The 18,537-nt window shown below is 46.9% G+C and overlaps 1 protein-coding gene across 3 annotated transcripts in view; it reads left to right on the forward strand.

Moving 5' to 3' along the window:
• ZNF710 (zinc finger protein 710) overlaps positions 1 to 18,463 on the forward strand; it is a 30,078-nt gene extending 11,615 nt beyond the window's left edge. For 2 of the 3 annotated variants that reach the window (XM_072982155.2, XM_072982156.2), the window contains exons 2-5: positions 13,926 to 15,378; positions 16,596 to 16,787; positions 17,141 to 17,315; positions 17,540 to 18,463. In XM_072982155.2, coding sequence (XP_072838256.2) covers positions 13,948 to 15,378; positions 16,596 to 16,787; positions 17,141 to 17,315; positions 17,540 to 17,712 — 1,971 coding nt within the window. In that variant the 5' untranslated portion in view covers positions 13,926 to 13,947 and the 3' untranslated portion in view covers positions 17,713 to 18,463. Of the gene's footprint in view, positions 1 to 13,805; positions 15,379 to 16,595; positions 16,788 to 17,140; positions 17,316 to 17,539 lie in introns of those variants that run through there. The other variant, XM_072982157.2, reaches the window with a different exon arrangement.
• The last annotated feature ends 74 nt before the right edge of the window (positions 18,464 to 18,537 follow it).

Raw genomic sequence — 18,537 nt, forward strand, 5'->3', positions numbered from 1 at the left:
ACAATGTTGAATCAACACAGTGGCACTATACTTGGCATTTTGCGGTACTAGAAATCTCCCTCTAGTTGCAGAGTGACTAATGAGCACTGGCAGAGTACAATACTAGCATCCAACCCACATTTTACCAGCTTGCCAAAAAAGTCTGTCCTAAGGAACCTTGCCAGAAACCTTGCTGGAATCAAGGTTCATTTTCATCAGGATTTGAAATTATAAGTACTGTACAGGAGGGCAGGAAGAAGAAAGAAAGAAAATGAATAAATGATAAAGGATATGATCATAGACTAAGCATACACCATAATATAAGCAGAAAAGATATCCAAAAAAAGATTTGCTTGGATTTAGCAATGTCGTTACATCTGCATAACTAAAGAAGCAAGGTTTTCTAACCACCGCACATGTTATCTTTCCAGGCATGGAGTATTACTCTTTCAGAAAAAAAGCCTTAAGATTGACCATGTCAATGACATTCTTGTGCTTTACTGTTGTTTTTTCAAAGTTGTGTAGGTCTGGCATGACTTATGGCACAAGAAACTTTGCCTTTATGTAGCATGATCAAAACTATTTAGACATTACAAGGGAATTACCTGTAGCTGAGTTCTTAACTTGTTCATGGCTGTGTACAAGTTACAGCTGTGTAGTTCCTGTGTTGTTGTTTAGTTGTTTAGTCGTGTGCGACTCTTCATGACCCCATGGACCAGAGCACGCCAGGCCATCAGCTTCAGGATCTGTCCTTCCAGTGAGCACTCAGGGTTGATTTCCTAAAGAATTGATAGGTTTGCTCTCCTTGCAGTCCAGGGGACTCTCAAGAGCCTCCTCCAGCACCACAATTCAAAAGCATCAATTCTTCGGCGGTCGGCCTTCTTTATGGTCCAGCTCTCACTTTCATGCATCACTACAGGAAAAACCATAGCTTTGACGATGCGGACCTTTGTCGGCAAGGTGACGTCTCTGCTTTTAAAGATTCTGTTGAGGTTTGTCATCGCTCTCCTCCCAAGAAGCAGGCGTCTTTTAATTTCGTGGCTGCTGTCACCATCTGCAGTGATCATGGAGCCCAAGAAAGTAACATCTGTCACTGCCTCCATATCTTCCCCTTCTGTTTCCCAGGAGGTGATGGGACCAGTGGCCATGATCTTAGTTTTTTTTATGTTGAGCTTCAGACCATTTTTTGCACTCTCCTCTTTCACCCTCATTACAAGGTTCCTTAATTCCTCCTCACTTTCTGCCATCAGAGTGGTATCATCTGCATGTTGGAGGTTGTTGATAATTCTTCCGGCAATCTTAATTCCGACTTGTGATTCATCCAGTCCAGCCTTTCTCATGATGTATTCTGCATATAAGTTAAATAAGCAGGGGGACAATATACTCCTTTCCCAATGTATCGCAGGGTAATAGACATTGTTATGTCTATCAGTTGTGTTCAGAATGGGGCAAAGAAATCTGGATATGTGTCCTCGGTGTCATGAATATATATTGGCTTCTCTTATATCTTGTCATGTCACTATACAATATTAGTCTTTTTTTCAGTATTGGTTAATGCTTGATGGCACCCCCTGCTGCAATGTGTGTTGTTTCCCCAGTCTTTGCTTTTCAGAGTAATGTGGTTCTCCTTCCTGATCTACACTCTGCATGCACAGAATATTGAAACTGTTTCACCTCTGTGTAACTAGAGTATAGAATTCTAGTCAAACAAAGCTAAAGCTGTATTAGGATATTATTTTTATGGGGATATTAATTCAGGCATGTAAAAACATAGCAGTAGAGAATGTTCCTTTTTACATCACTGTTGGAGAGAGGGTCAAAGTACCCAATTCTAGAATTCTTTATCAGATGTTTATAGGTTGGTTATCTTCTCTCAACAACTGCGAATCAGAATTAGGCTCTAAGAATGCAATTGCTTCCCTGGGCTATCTATTAGGATCAGTAGATTTTAACTTGTTTGTACATGATCTAGAGTTGGAGTGAACATCAGGGTTATCAGTTTTTTTTTCATGAAAGGACCCTGTTATTTCAGGTAGTTAGCAGTTTTTTAACAGGGACCCTATTATTCCAGGTAGTTAGCAGTAGCAGCTCATGGACCAAACAGGGGGGATGCCTCACCGTAAAACCTCAGAGGAAGCCTTTCCCCATTCAGTCTATGACCAGTCTGTGCTGGGAAAATTGAAAATAAGTTTTAAGGAGCTCAACCTTGAATGAATAAACATTAAAACGTGAAATGCAGTTCAGTGTAAGAGAGTATAAAGTGATGCACACTGGAGGCAAAAAAATTAAGAAACAAGTAAATAAAAATCCTACCCTCTAGTAACTGCTGGTCATAAATAGAAGAAGATTAAAAATAAAGCTGTTAAATAAAAAATAAATAAAACTGTTCTTAGGCTGATCCATGGTGCAACCACATTTGCAGTTTGGAGCACAATTCTAATCAGCGTACATGAAAAAGGATCTTGCACAGCTAGAAAAGTGGAGCGAAACATCAACCCAGATGATTAAGAAACTGATGCTGTCTTACGAGGAAAGGTTACAATAATTGGGGCTGCTCAGCTTAGGAAAAAGGTGATTCGTAATGTGAGGTTGGCAGAAGCGTATGAAGTTATGCATGGTCTGAAGTAAGTCAGAAGGGAGACTCTTCTAACTGCAATGGATAACCACAGATGGTTATCCATTGCAGGTGAATGATGGGAAATTCAGGACAGATGTAAGGAAGTACCTCTTGACGCCATAGTTAAAACTGTGGAATTTGCTACTACAAGCTGTAGTGACCACCCCGACTTAGGCTATATATCAGAGTGCTGGACGGCCTGCATGTCTTGCTGATAGGCTTTTGTCAGTACCTGGTTGGCTATTGTGCCACACAAAAACTGAACTAAGTACGACTTTGGTCTGATCCAGCATGGCTTTTCTTAGGGAACAGAGGAAGGAAGTACGCTGGTTTAACTTGAGCTTTTTGGAAGCTTGACAGAAGCTTAAGGTGCTTCTAGCAAAAATGTTTGTTTAATGGCTTTTCTTGCCACCCTGAAGATGCCAACGAAGGTTGTGCTGAGAGGAATCTGGGTTGTTTGTGAATCACTTTTTCAGCTACAGAGAAAGGCTGTGGTGCTCTGTTCATTACTGTGGCTGACTTTTCAAAGGACGTTTTCGTCCCCTGTGAATAGACAGTGGAGCTGTAGAAACCGCAGTGAAGCTTCTGGGGCTTATGATGAGTTAGAAATGTTCTGACTTTGGCTGAAGTTGCAGTTTGGTTAATCAAGTGGTCACACAGGTTCTTGTTGATTTGAAATGCTTTCTTGGCTCCTTAGTTCATCTTCTGGTGGAGATCTTGGTGATATTTTTGAAGTAGAGAACGCAGTTAATATTACTATGTGTTCTGTAGACATACACACTACTGAGACCCAGGATGTCTTTCTACACTGGACAGTTGTGTTATATTTATGAGAGGAGTTTAGCTAACTATGATCCCCCAAATTTGGTATCCCTGCACAACCTATGCCAATTTTTTTTGCATTTGTTTTGCCAAATTTTGCCCCAGAATGCCCACATTCTGCAGTGCTGTCCAAAACCATGTGGCCAGGATTTGGCTGCAAAATGCTGAAAGAACTTCCACAAAACCTTGGCACATATTTTGAGAGAAAAGACAGAATGTGGGTTTGAGGAGACCAGCAGGATCTCACACAGGATACATCAGTTACATCGTTTGGGGTGGTGTTGCAAGAGTCAGGTTATTTTGGTTGGTCTTTTCTCAGGAACCGGCTGCCTCAGAAGGGGGTCTGCTCGGGGTGTGTGTGTCCCTTCCATTTTTTATATCATTCTACTATTTAAAGCCACCTTGGATCCTCCTGAGGAGAAGGTAGAATATAAATATTTTAAATAAATAAGTAATAAAAAATACAGTTTGCACTGCAGCATGATTTTGCTTATAATTAACAAAGCTCATGAGAGGCTTATGAGATTTTCTGTCTAAAAATACACTAATTTTTGTGTGTACTACAATTTCTGGTTTCTGTTCTCAATGTTTTACAGTATTTTTCTACTCCTAGTATGCCAAAAAATACAGTACGTGTGCGGAGGCACACAGGGTACAGCAGTTTCTCTCTCTCTAGTTCATTGTCTTCCTCATCCTCCCTAATATTTAATATATTTGCAAATTAAATTACGTAACTTTGGATGCTGCAGTCCCATATGCATTTGCTTCTACTAAACAGTGGCTGAACTGTTGCTTAGCATAGTCAGAACTGGAGTAAACTCACAGAATCAGTGGGGATTTGGTGAGTCAAGTCCTCCATAAAATCCATTGATTCAGTGGACCTAGTCTAGTTGTGACTTGCTACCCTAAGCAACAGGATCTCAGCCAGTGAGTCTTTTCTGAGAAGGCATATTTGGTAAACCAGGGATGAAAGCCCTTTGAATGCTGGTGGAGCAGAATATTCTGCCAGCAAAGTTCTACATCGTCTTTCAACTCGCTATCGCACAAGAGAACCAATTTGAGCAAACATGTCCAAGAAGTTATTATATTTTTCCATACACATCTCCCCCCAAAAAAATCTTGCAATATATCCATTGCATGTGAGCAACCTGACATGTACAGGATACCCCCTTCATTTGATAAGAAACTAGATGTGGCACATATTACAGTTTTTCTCTGAATATATATTTCCAGGAAAAACATGTGGATTTCTGTACATCTCCAAAGTTTCCATATATTGTACATGTCTAACCTTTTCTAAAGACTGAGACTGTATATGTGTTGAACTTGAAACTGTGGAACAATCTTTCTTTCTTTCTTTCTTTCTTTCTTTCTTTCTTTCTTTCTTTCTTTCTTTCTTTCTTTCTTTCTTTCTTTCTTTCTTTCTTTCTTGGAAGACAAAACTCACATAGTGTCTTTCAGTTAAAAAGATAATGTGGATGTGCACTGTAAACGAGCTGGAGTGTAATTTTCTTCCCACATAGAGCTACTTATGCTTCCTGAAGTTTCTCATGGTTTAGTATACCAAGGGTGTGGCCTGTTTCTTGCTGCTGAGAGCAATGCAAGCAACAGCAAATGGCACTTCCTCTTGAAGAAGGAAAGGGACAGACAGAGAGAGAGAGTCGTGCTGCCCTGAGGTCCATGCCTTATCACCCTTGAAGTTCATCTCATTTTGTAACCTTTGCTTCAGCCTTGAGGGTTCATTCTGTCTCCATTCAGCTAAGGACAGTGGACATGAATGAATGAATGCATCCATCCAGGGCACTTTGCTCTGGATGCATTCATACCATTTTGTCTGCTGCACAAGGACGAGAAGCACCTCTTTGCCCCACCCAGTCCCCTGATTTCCAAGTGGAACGCAGTAGGCATCTCTTGATGCTGGCTTGTTGGGCTGAATGACGCTGCTCTTTTTATGGCTTCTTCTAAGATAACCTGATCTTTAAGTGTACCAAAGAGTCTTTTAGTGTTTTAAAGTGAATTAATAAACCATTAATTGTCTTAAACAACCTTATACACATTTACAAAAACAATTGAAATAATTTCTGGCAACTACAGCCATTTCATGGTTAGCTATTGTTTCCTTGATTTGCGTCACAGAGAGCCCAAGTTTAGTTGCTGTGTGTGCTAAACAATGGCACGGAAAGATTCAAGTCCCACCACTGGTCAAGCCCTCAGTACTTCCGAACGCTGCTGTGGAGGCTATGCTGTGTCAAGGAGGATGGCCAAGCTTTCCATTACCAAAGCACTCTCAACCGTTACTGGATAAGCTGTTGCTCTGCTCATGATTGCTAGATGCACTCCTAGATGCAGTCTGTGAAACAACACCATGGCCACCTAATGTCAGGAGATAGAGGCCAACTCATCAACGTTGTCTCTATTTTGCTGAAGAGGCTTAGCAAGATCATTATTGCTTTCCAACTGTGCATTATGATTTCCTTGGCTTCAGTTCTGACCTTTGGCCATTCCCAAAATTAGTGATCTTCCTGTTGCACTCGTTTGGGTTCAGGTATGAGACTTCAAGTATTTCCTGCTAGCCCATCCGCTGTTTCCTTGTCTGTCCTTTCCTTTGAGGTGTGTAAGAGAGAAAAAAAGGACTGCTTCCTTAGAATCCGAATGCTATCAAAGTGAGCGACTGCTAACCAGAATTTTGTTGAACTGAAACCCTCCATCTGTTTGCTAGCTCCTGTCAGAGTCAGCTATTGAATCAACTGCTGAATGGTCTATCAACACCCGTGTAAATCACTTGGATTCAATGCATCTTCTCTAGTTGGAGCTAACAGTTGATTTATGCCAGTGCTTTGAGGCTCTTTCCCAAAGATTTTGAGTGGCTGGGCCTCTTTGGAGAGTGTAAACATTTCTTTCTTCACAACAGAAGGCAGGCGGATGGGATGGTCTTTTGTCTAGTCCTCCTAGAATCCAGTCCTGCAGAATCTGTCTGTCTGTCAGTGGAAAGTTAGCTCTTTGGGTGCTCCAGAGGTGGAGGTTGTTCACAATAGGTTGTTTGGTTGTTCCTTTTATCTTCAAATAGTTGCCCAACCCTTTAGGAGAGAAAGCATTTCTCCTGATGCTTTGTTTTGCTGAAGCAGAAGCTTGCCTCTTAAAACATTTTTATTTTCCATGGCATGTTTCTATGATTCCTAAGCAGGTTTCTTAGCAGTGGCTCCTCTCTTTCCTTTAACCAGATTCTTTTTTTTCTGTTGGGTTCAGAATTAACTCTTCTTTCCCCCTTTCCTCTCCCCCACTGGAAAGAGGGGGAATGTAGAAAAGAAGAAAGGGTTTATACATTGTGCTGGTGATTGGCACAGCCTGAGAATCAGGGGTCATTTTGTGTAGCTGTTTCTTTTCAGGCATTCTCTCTTTCTTTCTTTCTTTCTCTTTTTTTTTCTCCCTTCCCTGCACATTCTATTCAGGCTGAAGGCATTCTTCCTTTTCAGAGCCTTCCTGCCTTTCCCTCTCTCTTTCTCTCTTACCCCCTCCCTTATTTTTCATCTCTTTTCATTCTGTTTCTCTCCACCCCCTTGAGGCTCTTTCTCTCCCCCCCCTTTCCTCCTTCCTCTATTCGGTTCCCTTTTTTTATTGCTTCTTTTTAAATAGAACTTCTATTTTGAGAGAGGACAGGGAACACTGAGGAGGAGAAGTCATTTCAGCAAGAAGGAACTTGAAAGTCTTTCTCCATTTGCTTTAGCAAAGTTGTTTTTTTTCCAAAAGAGAACTGGAAGTCTTTTGAAGAGAGCCCTGTATGAAAATCTCCTCTCTGCCTTGCTCCTAGGGTGAGGGCTCCTTCCACAAGCAACACCACCCAAGAGCGCTCCAGAGTTATCAACAAACTTATTTCCTATGCTCACTTTGTAATTGCCACCACCACTATTTAATTAGGAGTTGGTTTCTACCTCTGGTCAAGACCTATAGAAAGTGGGGTGAGGGGAGGAACAGCATCCGTCAGGGTGGGGCACTTTCTTCAAGATGGGTCAATTTTGCCTGGCTTTCACAAGGAGAGAGAGAGAGAGAGAGAATCAGCCACACTTAATGTTGGGATCACAATTTCATTATATATGTTATTCAGGAAACAATCCCAGGAAAAGCAGCTGTGAAATCATGCAATACAATCTTGCACCTGGAAGCTTCTAGATGTGCACGGCTGAAAGGAGGACTGCTGAGTCCTCATAATTCAAACTTAGTCATTAAAAAACATACCCAGTATGTTAAATGTTTGGCTCTTGAAATCATTATGATTAGTTACTCCTTCTTAGCAGTAATTGAGCACCTTTTGTAATATAGGTAACATTGGCCAGGGGTTTGGATTCTCAGTTTTGAATTCACAGCCAGCAGACTCTTGGACAGAGGGCGGGGGACCCGGGTGGCACTAGAGATTTTCTCCCAGGGCAGCAGGTAGGCGTTCAGAGGTTCCTTCTTGTGCCTGGTTCTCTTCTAGAATGTTGCAAGGTTCTCCTTTGCATGCACGTGTCTGTGACATCAGCCAGCAAAACTATTGGTGCAAGACAGTTCTCATGCTTTGCCAGAGGATTGCACTACATATTTTACCTAAACTGTTGTTGTTCTTTGCCAATCTAACCCTGGCAAAAAATATCAACCAACTTCCCTCCCCTGTTTGTGAGGCATGACTCCTGCTTTGGATGAGAACAGGTTGGACTCCCTGATCCTTGAGGTTCTTGCCTGCTCAGTATCTCTATGATTCTATGAGAGAGAGTCGTCCAAGAAATATGTGAACAGGCCTTGCCTGGAGCACATGGATTTCCCCATTTCTGAACAGCTCTTAACAGCTGGCCACCAGGATTAAAGAGAGGTCCTTCAGGTAGGAATAGGAGTGGGCAGTATCCATTACCTATTTATTTTATTTATTTATTTATTGTATTTATACCCTGCCTATCTAGTCATTTCGACCACTCTAAGCGGCTTACAACATAAAGGATAACAAGTTCAAGAAAAAATTATAACAATTAATTAAATGATTCAGCAAGATGGGAAAATTCAAAATAAATCAAATAAAGAGAAAAAGAATAAAAAAAGGAAAGAGGACAGGAATTAACTCGAAGGGAAGGCCTGCCTATACATCCACTTTTTTAGTTGGTTCTTAAAAGTGCCCAGCGAGGGTGCAGCGCGAATCTCCGGAGGTAGGTTATTCCAGAGGCAAGGAGCCACCGCCGAGAAGGCCCGGTTTCTAGTTCTTTCCTTCCGGGTCTCTCTCGGCGTCAGGCTCCTCAGCCTCACCTCATGGGTCGCGCGGGTGACCTGCTGTTGGAAAGAAAGAACAGAATAATGGAAGCATCTGGTTCGCCATCAGTGGAAGCAGCAGGACTGAGATGAATCAGGCGGTGCTATAGTTGGGCCACTCAGCCAACTGCTAGGTGGTTCTGCCCTGATTAACAGTCTCGGTCGGAGTTATTTCTAGAAAGGCAATGCTCTGCAAGTGTGGTGGAATGAACTTCATTTATACAAAAGTACGATTACAGTAACTTGGGAAAGTGTGAAGGCAGGAGAAGGGGACGACAGAGGATGAGATGGTTGGACAGTGTCACTGAAGCGACCAACATGAATTTGACCCAACTCTGGGAGGCAGTGGAAGACAGGAGGGCCTGGCGTGCTCTGGTCCATGGGGTCACGAAGAGTCGGACACGACTTAACGACTAAACAACAACAGAATACCAGGAGGCAAACATCTGCACCCATGTTGGCTGTCGATGCTTGTACAGGAGATAATGCTGGCCAGGCCTGCCTCCTGGGATGGAGCCTGTGAAACTTCAGCCTGGTATAAAGCAAGGTTTTTGTTGTTGTTTTGTTGCAAGAGGGTCCTTCCAGAGGAACGAAGGAGCCTGTGAGGAAGACTGGCTGAATTCTTTGGAGCATTCTGTTTGGCCAAATGCTTGTGGGCTGCCAGAAAGGCTGATGTTCTAAGAGAGGGCCTGCATTCAAGTAATGGAGTCTGGTAGTGAAGAGTTTTCTTAACTGGGATTCGTATCTAACATCACCTGGAAATAGAGATGGGGCATCAGCGAAGATGAAAGAAGAAAAGGGGGGAGTGAGAGAGAGGTGCAGTGTTGGAATACAGAAGGAGATCAGGAGATTGATGAAAGAGAAAAGAGAGAGATAAGAGAGGCACAGAGGACAGAACCACCAAGCTGAGAGAGGCGTTGCTAGGGAAACGGAAAGAATGAGAAAGCAAGGGAAGGAGAGAAGAGGCAAGAATCAGAAATAGAGGGAATGAAGTGGGTGGGAGGGCAGTGGATTTAAAGAGACAGGAAAGCGGGTAGATGTGGAGGCTTGAAACGCACGCGGCTGGCTGGGACCCTCCATTCCAGGCAGGCCAGCCGGTCCCACCTCAGCCCCCAGCCTCGCCTGGCCCTTCTTGGGCTTTGAGGAGGCTTGGAATGGGGTGCAGGTCCCCTGCCCTGCCGAGGGGTGGATGGCTTGGGTGCAGCATTAATACTCCGCTGACTCGGTTCAGTAAGGGAAGCAAAGTGCATCCTGTGCACATGTAAGCTATTGAAATGAAGGTGCCGCCTCAGCTTCCCTGCTCTACCCCCACCCACTCACCCACCCACCCCATCGTTGTGTCTGAGTTTACACACAAAAATGGGTCAGGCATGGAGGCCAGCCTGTGAGTAGCACAATGGGTTTCTTCTGCTTTTTCCTGGATGACCTGATGGGGCACAGTTTTGCATGGCTGGGCTCCTTGCCACTCCATCACAGCTTAGCCCCCACCCCTAGCAGCCTCCTTTCTTCCTTCCTTCCTTCCCTCCCCCCTCTTTCTCCCTCTTTTCTCCCCCCACTCCTTCTCTCCTTCCTGCCTCTCCCTCTCCTCTTTGTCTTGGCCTCCACACACCCTGCCTGCCTGCCTCCCTTCCTCATTCCCTTTCTCTCTCTCTCTCTCTCTCTCCCCACCCCTCCTTTTTTCTTTTGTTCACGTATTCCTTCTCTGCACCCACTATGCTTCCCCACCCCAGGGGTCAAGGGGAAGCTGCTTTTCCAGGCAACTCTTGCTGAGTACCAGACTATTTCCCCCCCCCCCCAAGTGTTCAAAACAAGGAAGTTCTGTCTTGGTTCCATCCAGCTGTTCCCACGGCTGTGCCTTAGCCCCAGCTTCCTTGCCTGTGTTCCTTGAAACACAGAGCCCAGGAAGCCAGTCTGGCACTGGACTCTCCCCCAGCCTTAAAAAAAAAGTTTCAAGACAGAGATGCCCCTCCAGGTTCTCCCTGCAAGGATGTCCCTTTAGGGTTGCTGCATGTTCTGGTACCTTGACTAGAGTAAAGGAGGGGAGGTACTGGTTAGGCCTGGTGGGCTTCATGGTGGCCCATTCAGAGCGGTCGCTCTTCCTTAGTGACGGGACCTCTGCTGGTGTTTGTCCAGCTGCTTTCCCCAGTTAAGGCCACCCCTCTGGCTTTGTCTGGCCTTCTCACCGCCCAGCCATAGAGGGTGGCACTGAGTGCATCTATTCCTGAACAGATCCCCCCCATCAGGCCTGATTCTTTCTTTCCTTTCTTACCATTTTCACAACAAAGGGAATGGCACAAAGAAATCTTGCTAAAGCAGGCAGCCGGGCTCCCGGCGCTCTCTGGGGTTTCCTGTGAAAGTGTGTGCTTGCTCGTTGGAACTCGGCCTTGGTGCCGCTTCACATACAACCTTCACCCCTTCAATTTAAAAAAATTCCATATTGTCTGGACAAGGTATACCAAATAAAAGTTTGCTGCCAGCTGGCTCATTGGTACCTACAACAAGTAGGGTCTTATTGTAAATACATGCACGCCTCCCTCGTGTCCCTATAGGAATCAAGAAGTTTGGGGCACACCCTATATTGGGCTCCAGAGCCGTAAAGAGGGAAAAACACATAAAGAACATCAATGTTAGCAATCTATGTCCGTAGTCTGCCTATGAAATTCCTCTTCTGCACCATGTTTCTGGTCTCACTGGCCATGACAAGAAGCCTTAGGCCCTGTTAGTCCCCTATATACACATTTCTGATCCTAGGGGGTCACATTTCCTTCCCCTAAACCAGGGTTTTGGAGAGAAATGTTGTCTCATATAAGCTCAGCATTTTCTTCTACCTGAATTCAGAGAGTTCATCTCCTGCAGTCATATGTTTCACCTGCCCCTGTTCCCTCCAGCTCTGTTTTTCTTATTTTGCATTCAGGAGGGTAAAGCTTAAGGGGTATCTTATGAGCACCAGTCATCTTCAATCCCACATCATCACTTTTCTAGGTCCTACTATGAGGTCTTAAGAGTATATCTAGACTACACAGTTATAACAGTTTATATCCCTTTGCCTGCTATGGCTCCATCCTGTGGAACTCTGCAATTTGTAGTTTGACATTCCCTACAGAAAAGTCTGGGGCAGTAAATTAGAATTTCTGCTTAACAAGCTCTATTGCTCCAGCAAAAAAATAAAAATTCTAATTCCCTCACCAAACTACAAATCCCTGTTTACCATGGGAATTAGCAGAGGTAATGGAAAAACTAGAGAGACTGGCATGCTGCCTTTGTGGACCCAGACGTTCTGCAGGAACATCAGCAATCTAAACTCTTACCTGTTGGAGTAGGTAGTAGGTATTACCTGAATTGAAAGGTACAGAGCTAGCAACTGGCACCGTGTAGGGACTGCTTGATAAAAACATACACAAAATGTTGGGTCACAATAAGGAGAATGGGTTTAGAGCAGTACACACAAACAACACGTCTGTCGGCCTGCCTAGAAAGATGGGAATTTCCCCACCTGTGATAATGAACCAGGATTTAAGCCCAGAGGATGGAGAGGACCTCTTTTGTTGAGAGTTGTGTGGAACTCGTGTGAATTCCCCCAAAAATGTGCAGCAAGAAGTGCCAGCCGGTTAGGCAAAATTAGCTGGAAGTTCCCCCTTTTTTGGTACTCTCCCCTCACCAAACACTAGCACATAACAAAATACTCAGGAGGCCTTTTTGTCATTGAATAAAGAAGTCTATTTTATTCACATGAGGTTATCATTCTTAAAGGTTTCAGTTTGTTACATAATAAACATTTTAAAGATATGAAAACATGTAGCTTAATGTGTAAAGATCTGAGAGGGAACAAGTGATTGTCTGTTTTGAGGTTTAATCACCTCGGAGAGAGAAGAGGCAGTTACAGACCAGTAACAGTCAAAGCTTCCCTCTGATTGGTTAGTATTCAAAACTATATACTAGCAAGTTAGTCTGTGCACTGGATGGTCTTTCCCCTTTGAAATTTACAGTTAGATTGGTTGACCATCCAACACATCCAACATCTTTGAGGTGCTGATCATTGTGATGCCTAATCTGAAAACGAATGCCCTGGAGAAACTTTTAAAACAAATGTAATTTAGCATGCAAAGCTGTGAAACTTTTATACTTCCTGTAATTCACATGCCTGGCATATACAGACACAATAGCCCTGGGCTGGACTCTGCTATCTGGTAGGCTCTATCTAGGATGGCCCATGGCGAACTCTTGCTCATGACTGCAGGGACCGCATATTGATGTTCTTTGTGCAAAACAAGACACATCTTATCCCAGAGAACAATGAAGATGTTTCCTGGTGAGAGGATTGTGTGATATTGGATGTCTTATTAGGGGGCGGGGGGGAGGTTGGTGGTTTTTTGGGGGGGTTGTTTTTAGTGTGGGGTCAAATTTAGCTGGTTGGATAGTTCTATGATATAGCGCAACTGGCTGCAAAGTCAGAGACTGAGCATTTCATTCCGCACTGTGAGAAAAGCCAAGCTGGGTCATCTTGAACAAGTTACACAGTCCCAGAGTTAAAAAAAAACACACACACACACACACACACACAGAGAGAGAGAGAGAGAGAGAGAGAGAGAGAGAGAGAGAGAGAGAGAGAGAGGACATTTTGGAGTACTTTGCACCTAGAAAACTCTGAAGTCACCAATGGTTCAATAAAAATACCTCCCCACCAATTGCATGCTAAGCTTTTCTTAATTTAGATAACACCCCTTCCGGAACATTCCCCCCCACTGCAATGCTAGTCACAGATTCTGGCTGGAGATGTAAAAAAAATTTTTTTGGAGGGGAATCCATTTTTTTCTGGGGAAAAAACAGGGAAAAACATTTTTTTTCCAGGGGGAAAAATGGAGATTTCAGACATTTTTCATCTTTACTAGTCACCATAAGTCAGAATCAACTTGATAGCACCAAATTCAGCGATATAAAGCCCATCTAAGACCGAAACAGCTGTAAAGTAACTACTTTTTTTTTAACTGTTGAGGTACAGATTGATTGATTGATTGATTGATTGATTGATTGATTGATTGATAGATAGATAGATAGATAGATAGATAGATAGATAGATAGATAGATAGATAGATAGATAGATAGATAGATAAATAAATAAATAAATAAATAAATAAATATCCCTTCGATTTTATTCAGCATCCTTGGTACTAGTCTACCATTTTTGGTGGTGTGGGTTGTGTACTGAGCAGCTTCTCTTTTTGTCTTGTTCTTTTAGGCGGTTCTGGATGGTGTGAGGCATGGATCGTTTTGCCACCTCTGGAACACAGACAGACGCGGTGGTCGTGCTCTCCCTGGCGCAGGCAGCCGTCCTGGGCTTGGTCTCTGAGAATGAGTTCTTTGGCGCCACTGCCAGCCCTGGGGGCTTCTTCTCAAGCTTTGCAAGCAAGATGGATGACACGGCAGCCCCACTAGAAGGGAAACAGACGGAAGGGAGCCACCACTCGGACAACGAAGCCCCGAGCCAGGCAGAAACCCCCGAGGAGGAAGGGATGGAGGCCGAGGCTCCCTTTGGGAAACATGCCCGGAGGAGAAAGCGCCCCCCTGTCAGGCTGCTGCCCAAAGTGAAGCATGAGGAAGGGGAGGCCGATCAAGAGGAGGAGGAGGAGGAGGAGGAGGCCTACGAGGTGCCCGTCTCAGGGGAAGAGCAGGAAGAGCAGCCAGGAGGCGAGCCCGCCTGCTTGGAGGATCCGGCCTGCGAGCCGACGGTGCAGAGCAGCGCCACCAAGATGATAGACCTGAGCGCATTCCACAGGAAGCCTCGGGGCCTCCGGCCCCTGCGGAGGCCCCCGTGCCAAGACCTCTCGCCCGGCACGATGTTTGAGGAGAGCGCCCCGCAAGCCAGCCTGGATGGGGCCGAGGCCTTCCCGCAGAGGGACTGCAGCAGCTTCCCGCCCGGCACGCCCACCCTGAGCAGCCTGGGGGACCACCTGCCCAGCTCTCCTTCCGAGCAGGGCAAGAGCAAGGCCGCCTTCCTGTGGCCGGAGCCCGGGGATTTCGAGGCCGAGGGCCACGGGGAGCACAGCAAGAAGGTGCAGCTGGACCGGCTGGACATCAACGTGCAGATCGACGACTCCTACCTGGTGGAGAAGCGGTGGCAGTGCCGCCTCTGTGAGAAGTCCTACACCTCCAAGTACAACCTGGTGACCCACATCCTGGGCCACAACGGCATCAAGCCCCACTCGTGCCCCCACTGCAACAAGCTGTTCAAGCAGCCCAGCCACCTGCAGACCCACCTGCTCACCCACCAGGGCACCCGGCCCCACAAGTGCCAGGTCTGCCACAAAGCCTTCACCCAAACCAGCCACCTCAAGCGCCACATGCTCCTGCACTCCGACATCAAGCCCTACAGCTGCCGCTTCTGCGGCCGTGGCTTCGCCTACCCCAGCGAGCTGAAGTCCCACGAGGGCAAGCACGAGAGTGGCCGCTGCCACGTCTGCGTGGAGTGCGGCCTGGACTTCTCCACGCTCACCCAGCTCAAGCGCCACCTGGCCACCCACCAGGGCCCCACCCTCTACCCGTGCCCGGAGTGCAGCAAGTCCTTCCACTACCGCAGCCAGCTGCAGAACCACTTGCTGAAGCACCAGAATGTCCGGCCCTTCGTCTGCACTGAGTGTGGCATGGAGTTCAGCCAGATCCACCACCTCAAGCAGCACTCCCTGACGCACAAGGTAGGCCGAGCGGGGAGGAGAAGGGCCTGGGATTTAGGGCTGAAGTGATTGGGGTGCCTTTCCCGAAGCATGAGCCTAAGGGGTCCTCCTCACCAAATAGAAAAAGCCACGTGTGCTGCTTATATACCACTCCATAATGCTTAAAAGCATTCTCCAGGCAGTTTATAATTTAATTTATGCAAACTATATATGCCCCCCATCCCCCATGAGCTGGGCAATTTCACTGACTTCAGAAGGATGGAAAGCTGAATCAATCTTGAGCATCTGCCTGAATCCACTGGGACCAAAATCAGGTCTTGAGTGGAATCTTGACTGCAGTACAGTGGTACCTCGCTAAATGACAACCCCGCTAAACAATGAATCCGCATGACAATGACTTTTTGCGATCGCTATAGCAATTTGCAAAACAGTCATTCCTATGGGGGATTTTCGTTGGACGTCGATTAGGTCCGTGCTTCGCAAACCGTTTGTTCGCAAGACAGCGATTTTTTCGGCTCTGCAAAATGGCTGTCCTGTGTTTTCCGGACCCATGTTTCGCAGAGGAGCCATTTTTACAGCTGATCAGTGCTCACAAAATGGCTTCCCTATGGGCGATCTTCGCTGGACGACGAGGTATTTTCCCCATTGGAAAGCATTAAACCGGGTTTCAATGCATTCCAATGGGGAAAGGGTTTTCGCATTATGACGATTTTGCTAAGCAGCGATTTTCCCAGGATGGATTATCGTTGTCATGCATACTGCATTTTAATCACTGCACCCCGAGACTTTCTATATTATAAACTAATATAAAGTGGGTGGGTTTGTGGGTGGGATAGGCATGTCTCTGCTTGACTGGGCAACAAAACTTTAGAAAGGCAATCATGAGCAAGATATGGCATTCCAGGTGTTGTGAGATGGTAACGTCCCCCATCCCCTCATCGTTGGTACGGATGGAAGTGGCCGCCAAGCAACAGGTGGAGGACACGCTTTGTCTGCCCTTGCCCAAGGACGGTTTCTTGGTTGGTTCTTTCTGGCAAAGAAACGTCTTCCTCCCACTGGCCAAGGGCCCAGCTTCTACCTCTCCATTTGGACTTCCAAGAGAGAGGAAGACATGTAGGGCTTGTGGATCTCCCGTTCTGTCTCGCACTGCTCTGAAAGATCCCTGGAAGGTTGGCCCAGAGGGGGACCCAACCTGGCCAGGTTCACTCTGCTTAGTCTTTGTCTGTGATTCTTCTCAGGGTGTGAAAGAGTTCAAATGCGAAGTGTGTGGAAGGGAGTTCACCCTCCAAGCCAACATGAAGCGGCACATGCTGATCCACACCAGCGTGCGCCCTTACCAGTGCCACATCTGCTTCAAGACGTTCGTCCAGAAGCAGACGCTCAAGACCCACATGATTGTGCACTCACCTGTCAAGCCTTTCAAGTGCAAGGTAGCTGGGCTGAGGGGGAGGGGAAGGGAGGGGGCTGCGGAGGGACCCGGAGGGAGAGGGCTGCCAGGGAGAGGGAGGGCCAGGCCTGCAGGGGGGCCTTGAAAGGGCTCCCCAACAATCCGTGTCTCTGTCTAGAGCCTACATGAAGGTACGACACCCGATGCTCACGTGTCCATGTTCAGAAACATGGTTGGGAGGGATGGGGCCGAGGCCTCAGCTGAGCTGGGCTGGGGTGGGGACCCATTCCTCACCCCCTGGGGTCCAGCAGCCCTTGGCCTGGAAGGGCCAGGAGGGACCTGCACAGACCTGGAGTCCTTGCTCCTCTGAAGGCTAACAGCTGCCTTCCCCTTCAGGTGTGTGGGAAAGCCTTCAACCGCATGTACAACCTCCTGGGCCACATGCATTTGCATGCAGGCAGCAAGCCCTTCAAATGCCCTTATTGCTCCAGCAAGTTCAACTTGAAGGGCAACCTCAGTCGGCACATGAAGATCAAGCATGGCGTGATGGACATCAGTCTGGACAGTCAAGGTAGGTGAACCGGGACGGGAAGGAGCAGCAGCTCGGAGGCCTCCACGAAAGGGAGGGCCTTTTCTTGGCAAAAGGCAACACCAGGGCTCCCTCTGCAGGCCGCTGCTGCAACTGCTGAGCCCGCCTCCCTCCCATGGAGGGGCTCACACAGAAACCTCTGACTTCAAACCCCCAGCAGTTGCCCCCCCACCCCCGACTCACTTTGTCCTCTGTTGTTTGCCCAGATCCTATGCTGGACCTGCCAGGCAGTGAACACGCAGAGCTGGATGGACAGCCAGAGATGGAAGACTACGAGGAGGAGAACTCGTACGACTATGGGGTGGTGGGGAACGCTCCCGACGGGTCTGCCCTGGCAGAACAAGCCATGAAGGAAATGGCCTACTACAACATGTTGTAGCGGGGGAAGAAGCAAGAGGCAGGCATCGTACAGAGAAGAGGGAGCCTCTCTGGGCAGGGGGGGGGGGCAGACCACCTGATTCTGCGCCTCCTGCCGTTTATCCCTGCAATGGACCTGTGGAAGCCTCACCTCCCCCTCTTGCCTCAGTTCTGCTCAGAGGGGACGCCCATACTTTCCTCCCCAGCCATAAAGGGCCAGAAGCATCCTTTGCGTCATTCTACCTCCCACAGCACCTGGCAAAGGTGATACTGCGCACCCAGCACAAAAACATCCCCCTTCAGAGCAGGAGCACCCAGAGGCTGGGTTGCAGAGCCCGATCGGATCCGCCCCTGGATGTCTCCTTTACAAGCTACCTCTGCCCTGCACCAAAAGGATGGCCGGGGCAGGGGGCTCTGGCCCCAAAACCTGTGGGGCTGGAGCACGGCTGGGCAACCTGTGGCCCTCCAAATGTTGCTGAACTGCAGCCCCCATCCCCCTTGGCTACACGGCTCGTGGAGGTTGCAGCCAAGCACATATGGGGGGGCGGTACATTTCCTAGTAGCCCATGAACCTCCACCCCCACCCCTGCTGCCCTCATCCTGGCAGAGCAGTCCAGCCAACCTGCTGACCAGAGCTGTCCTGTGCAGTTTGTGGCCATGTTAAATTATTATGTCACTTCCACAAAGTGGATTATACCACTTGTGCATAGATCTACTGTGTTTATTTTCCTGTTCCGAAGAAGTTGAGCAATAAATATTCTTTGACAGAAGCACCAGGTGGTTAGTGCTGGAGTAAAGATACGGGAGGGGGGGAGGGAGGGAAGAAAGCTGGAGAAGCATCTGTAAG

This window comes from Pogona vitticeps, chromosome 12 (assembly GCF_051106095.1).
Source record: "Pogona vitticeps strain Pit_001003342236 chromosome 12, PviZW2.1, whole genome shotgun sequence".
In the NCBI taxonomy this organism is placed as follows: Eukaryota; Metazoa; Chordata; class Lepidosauria; order Squamata; family Agamidae; genus Pogona; species Pogona vitticeps.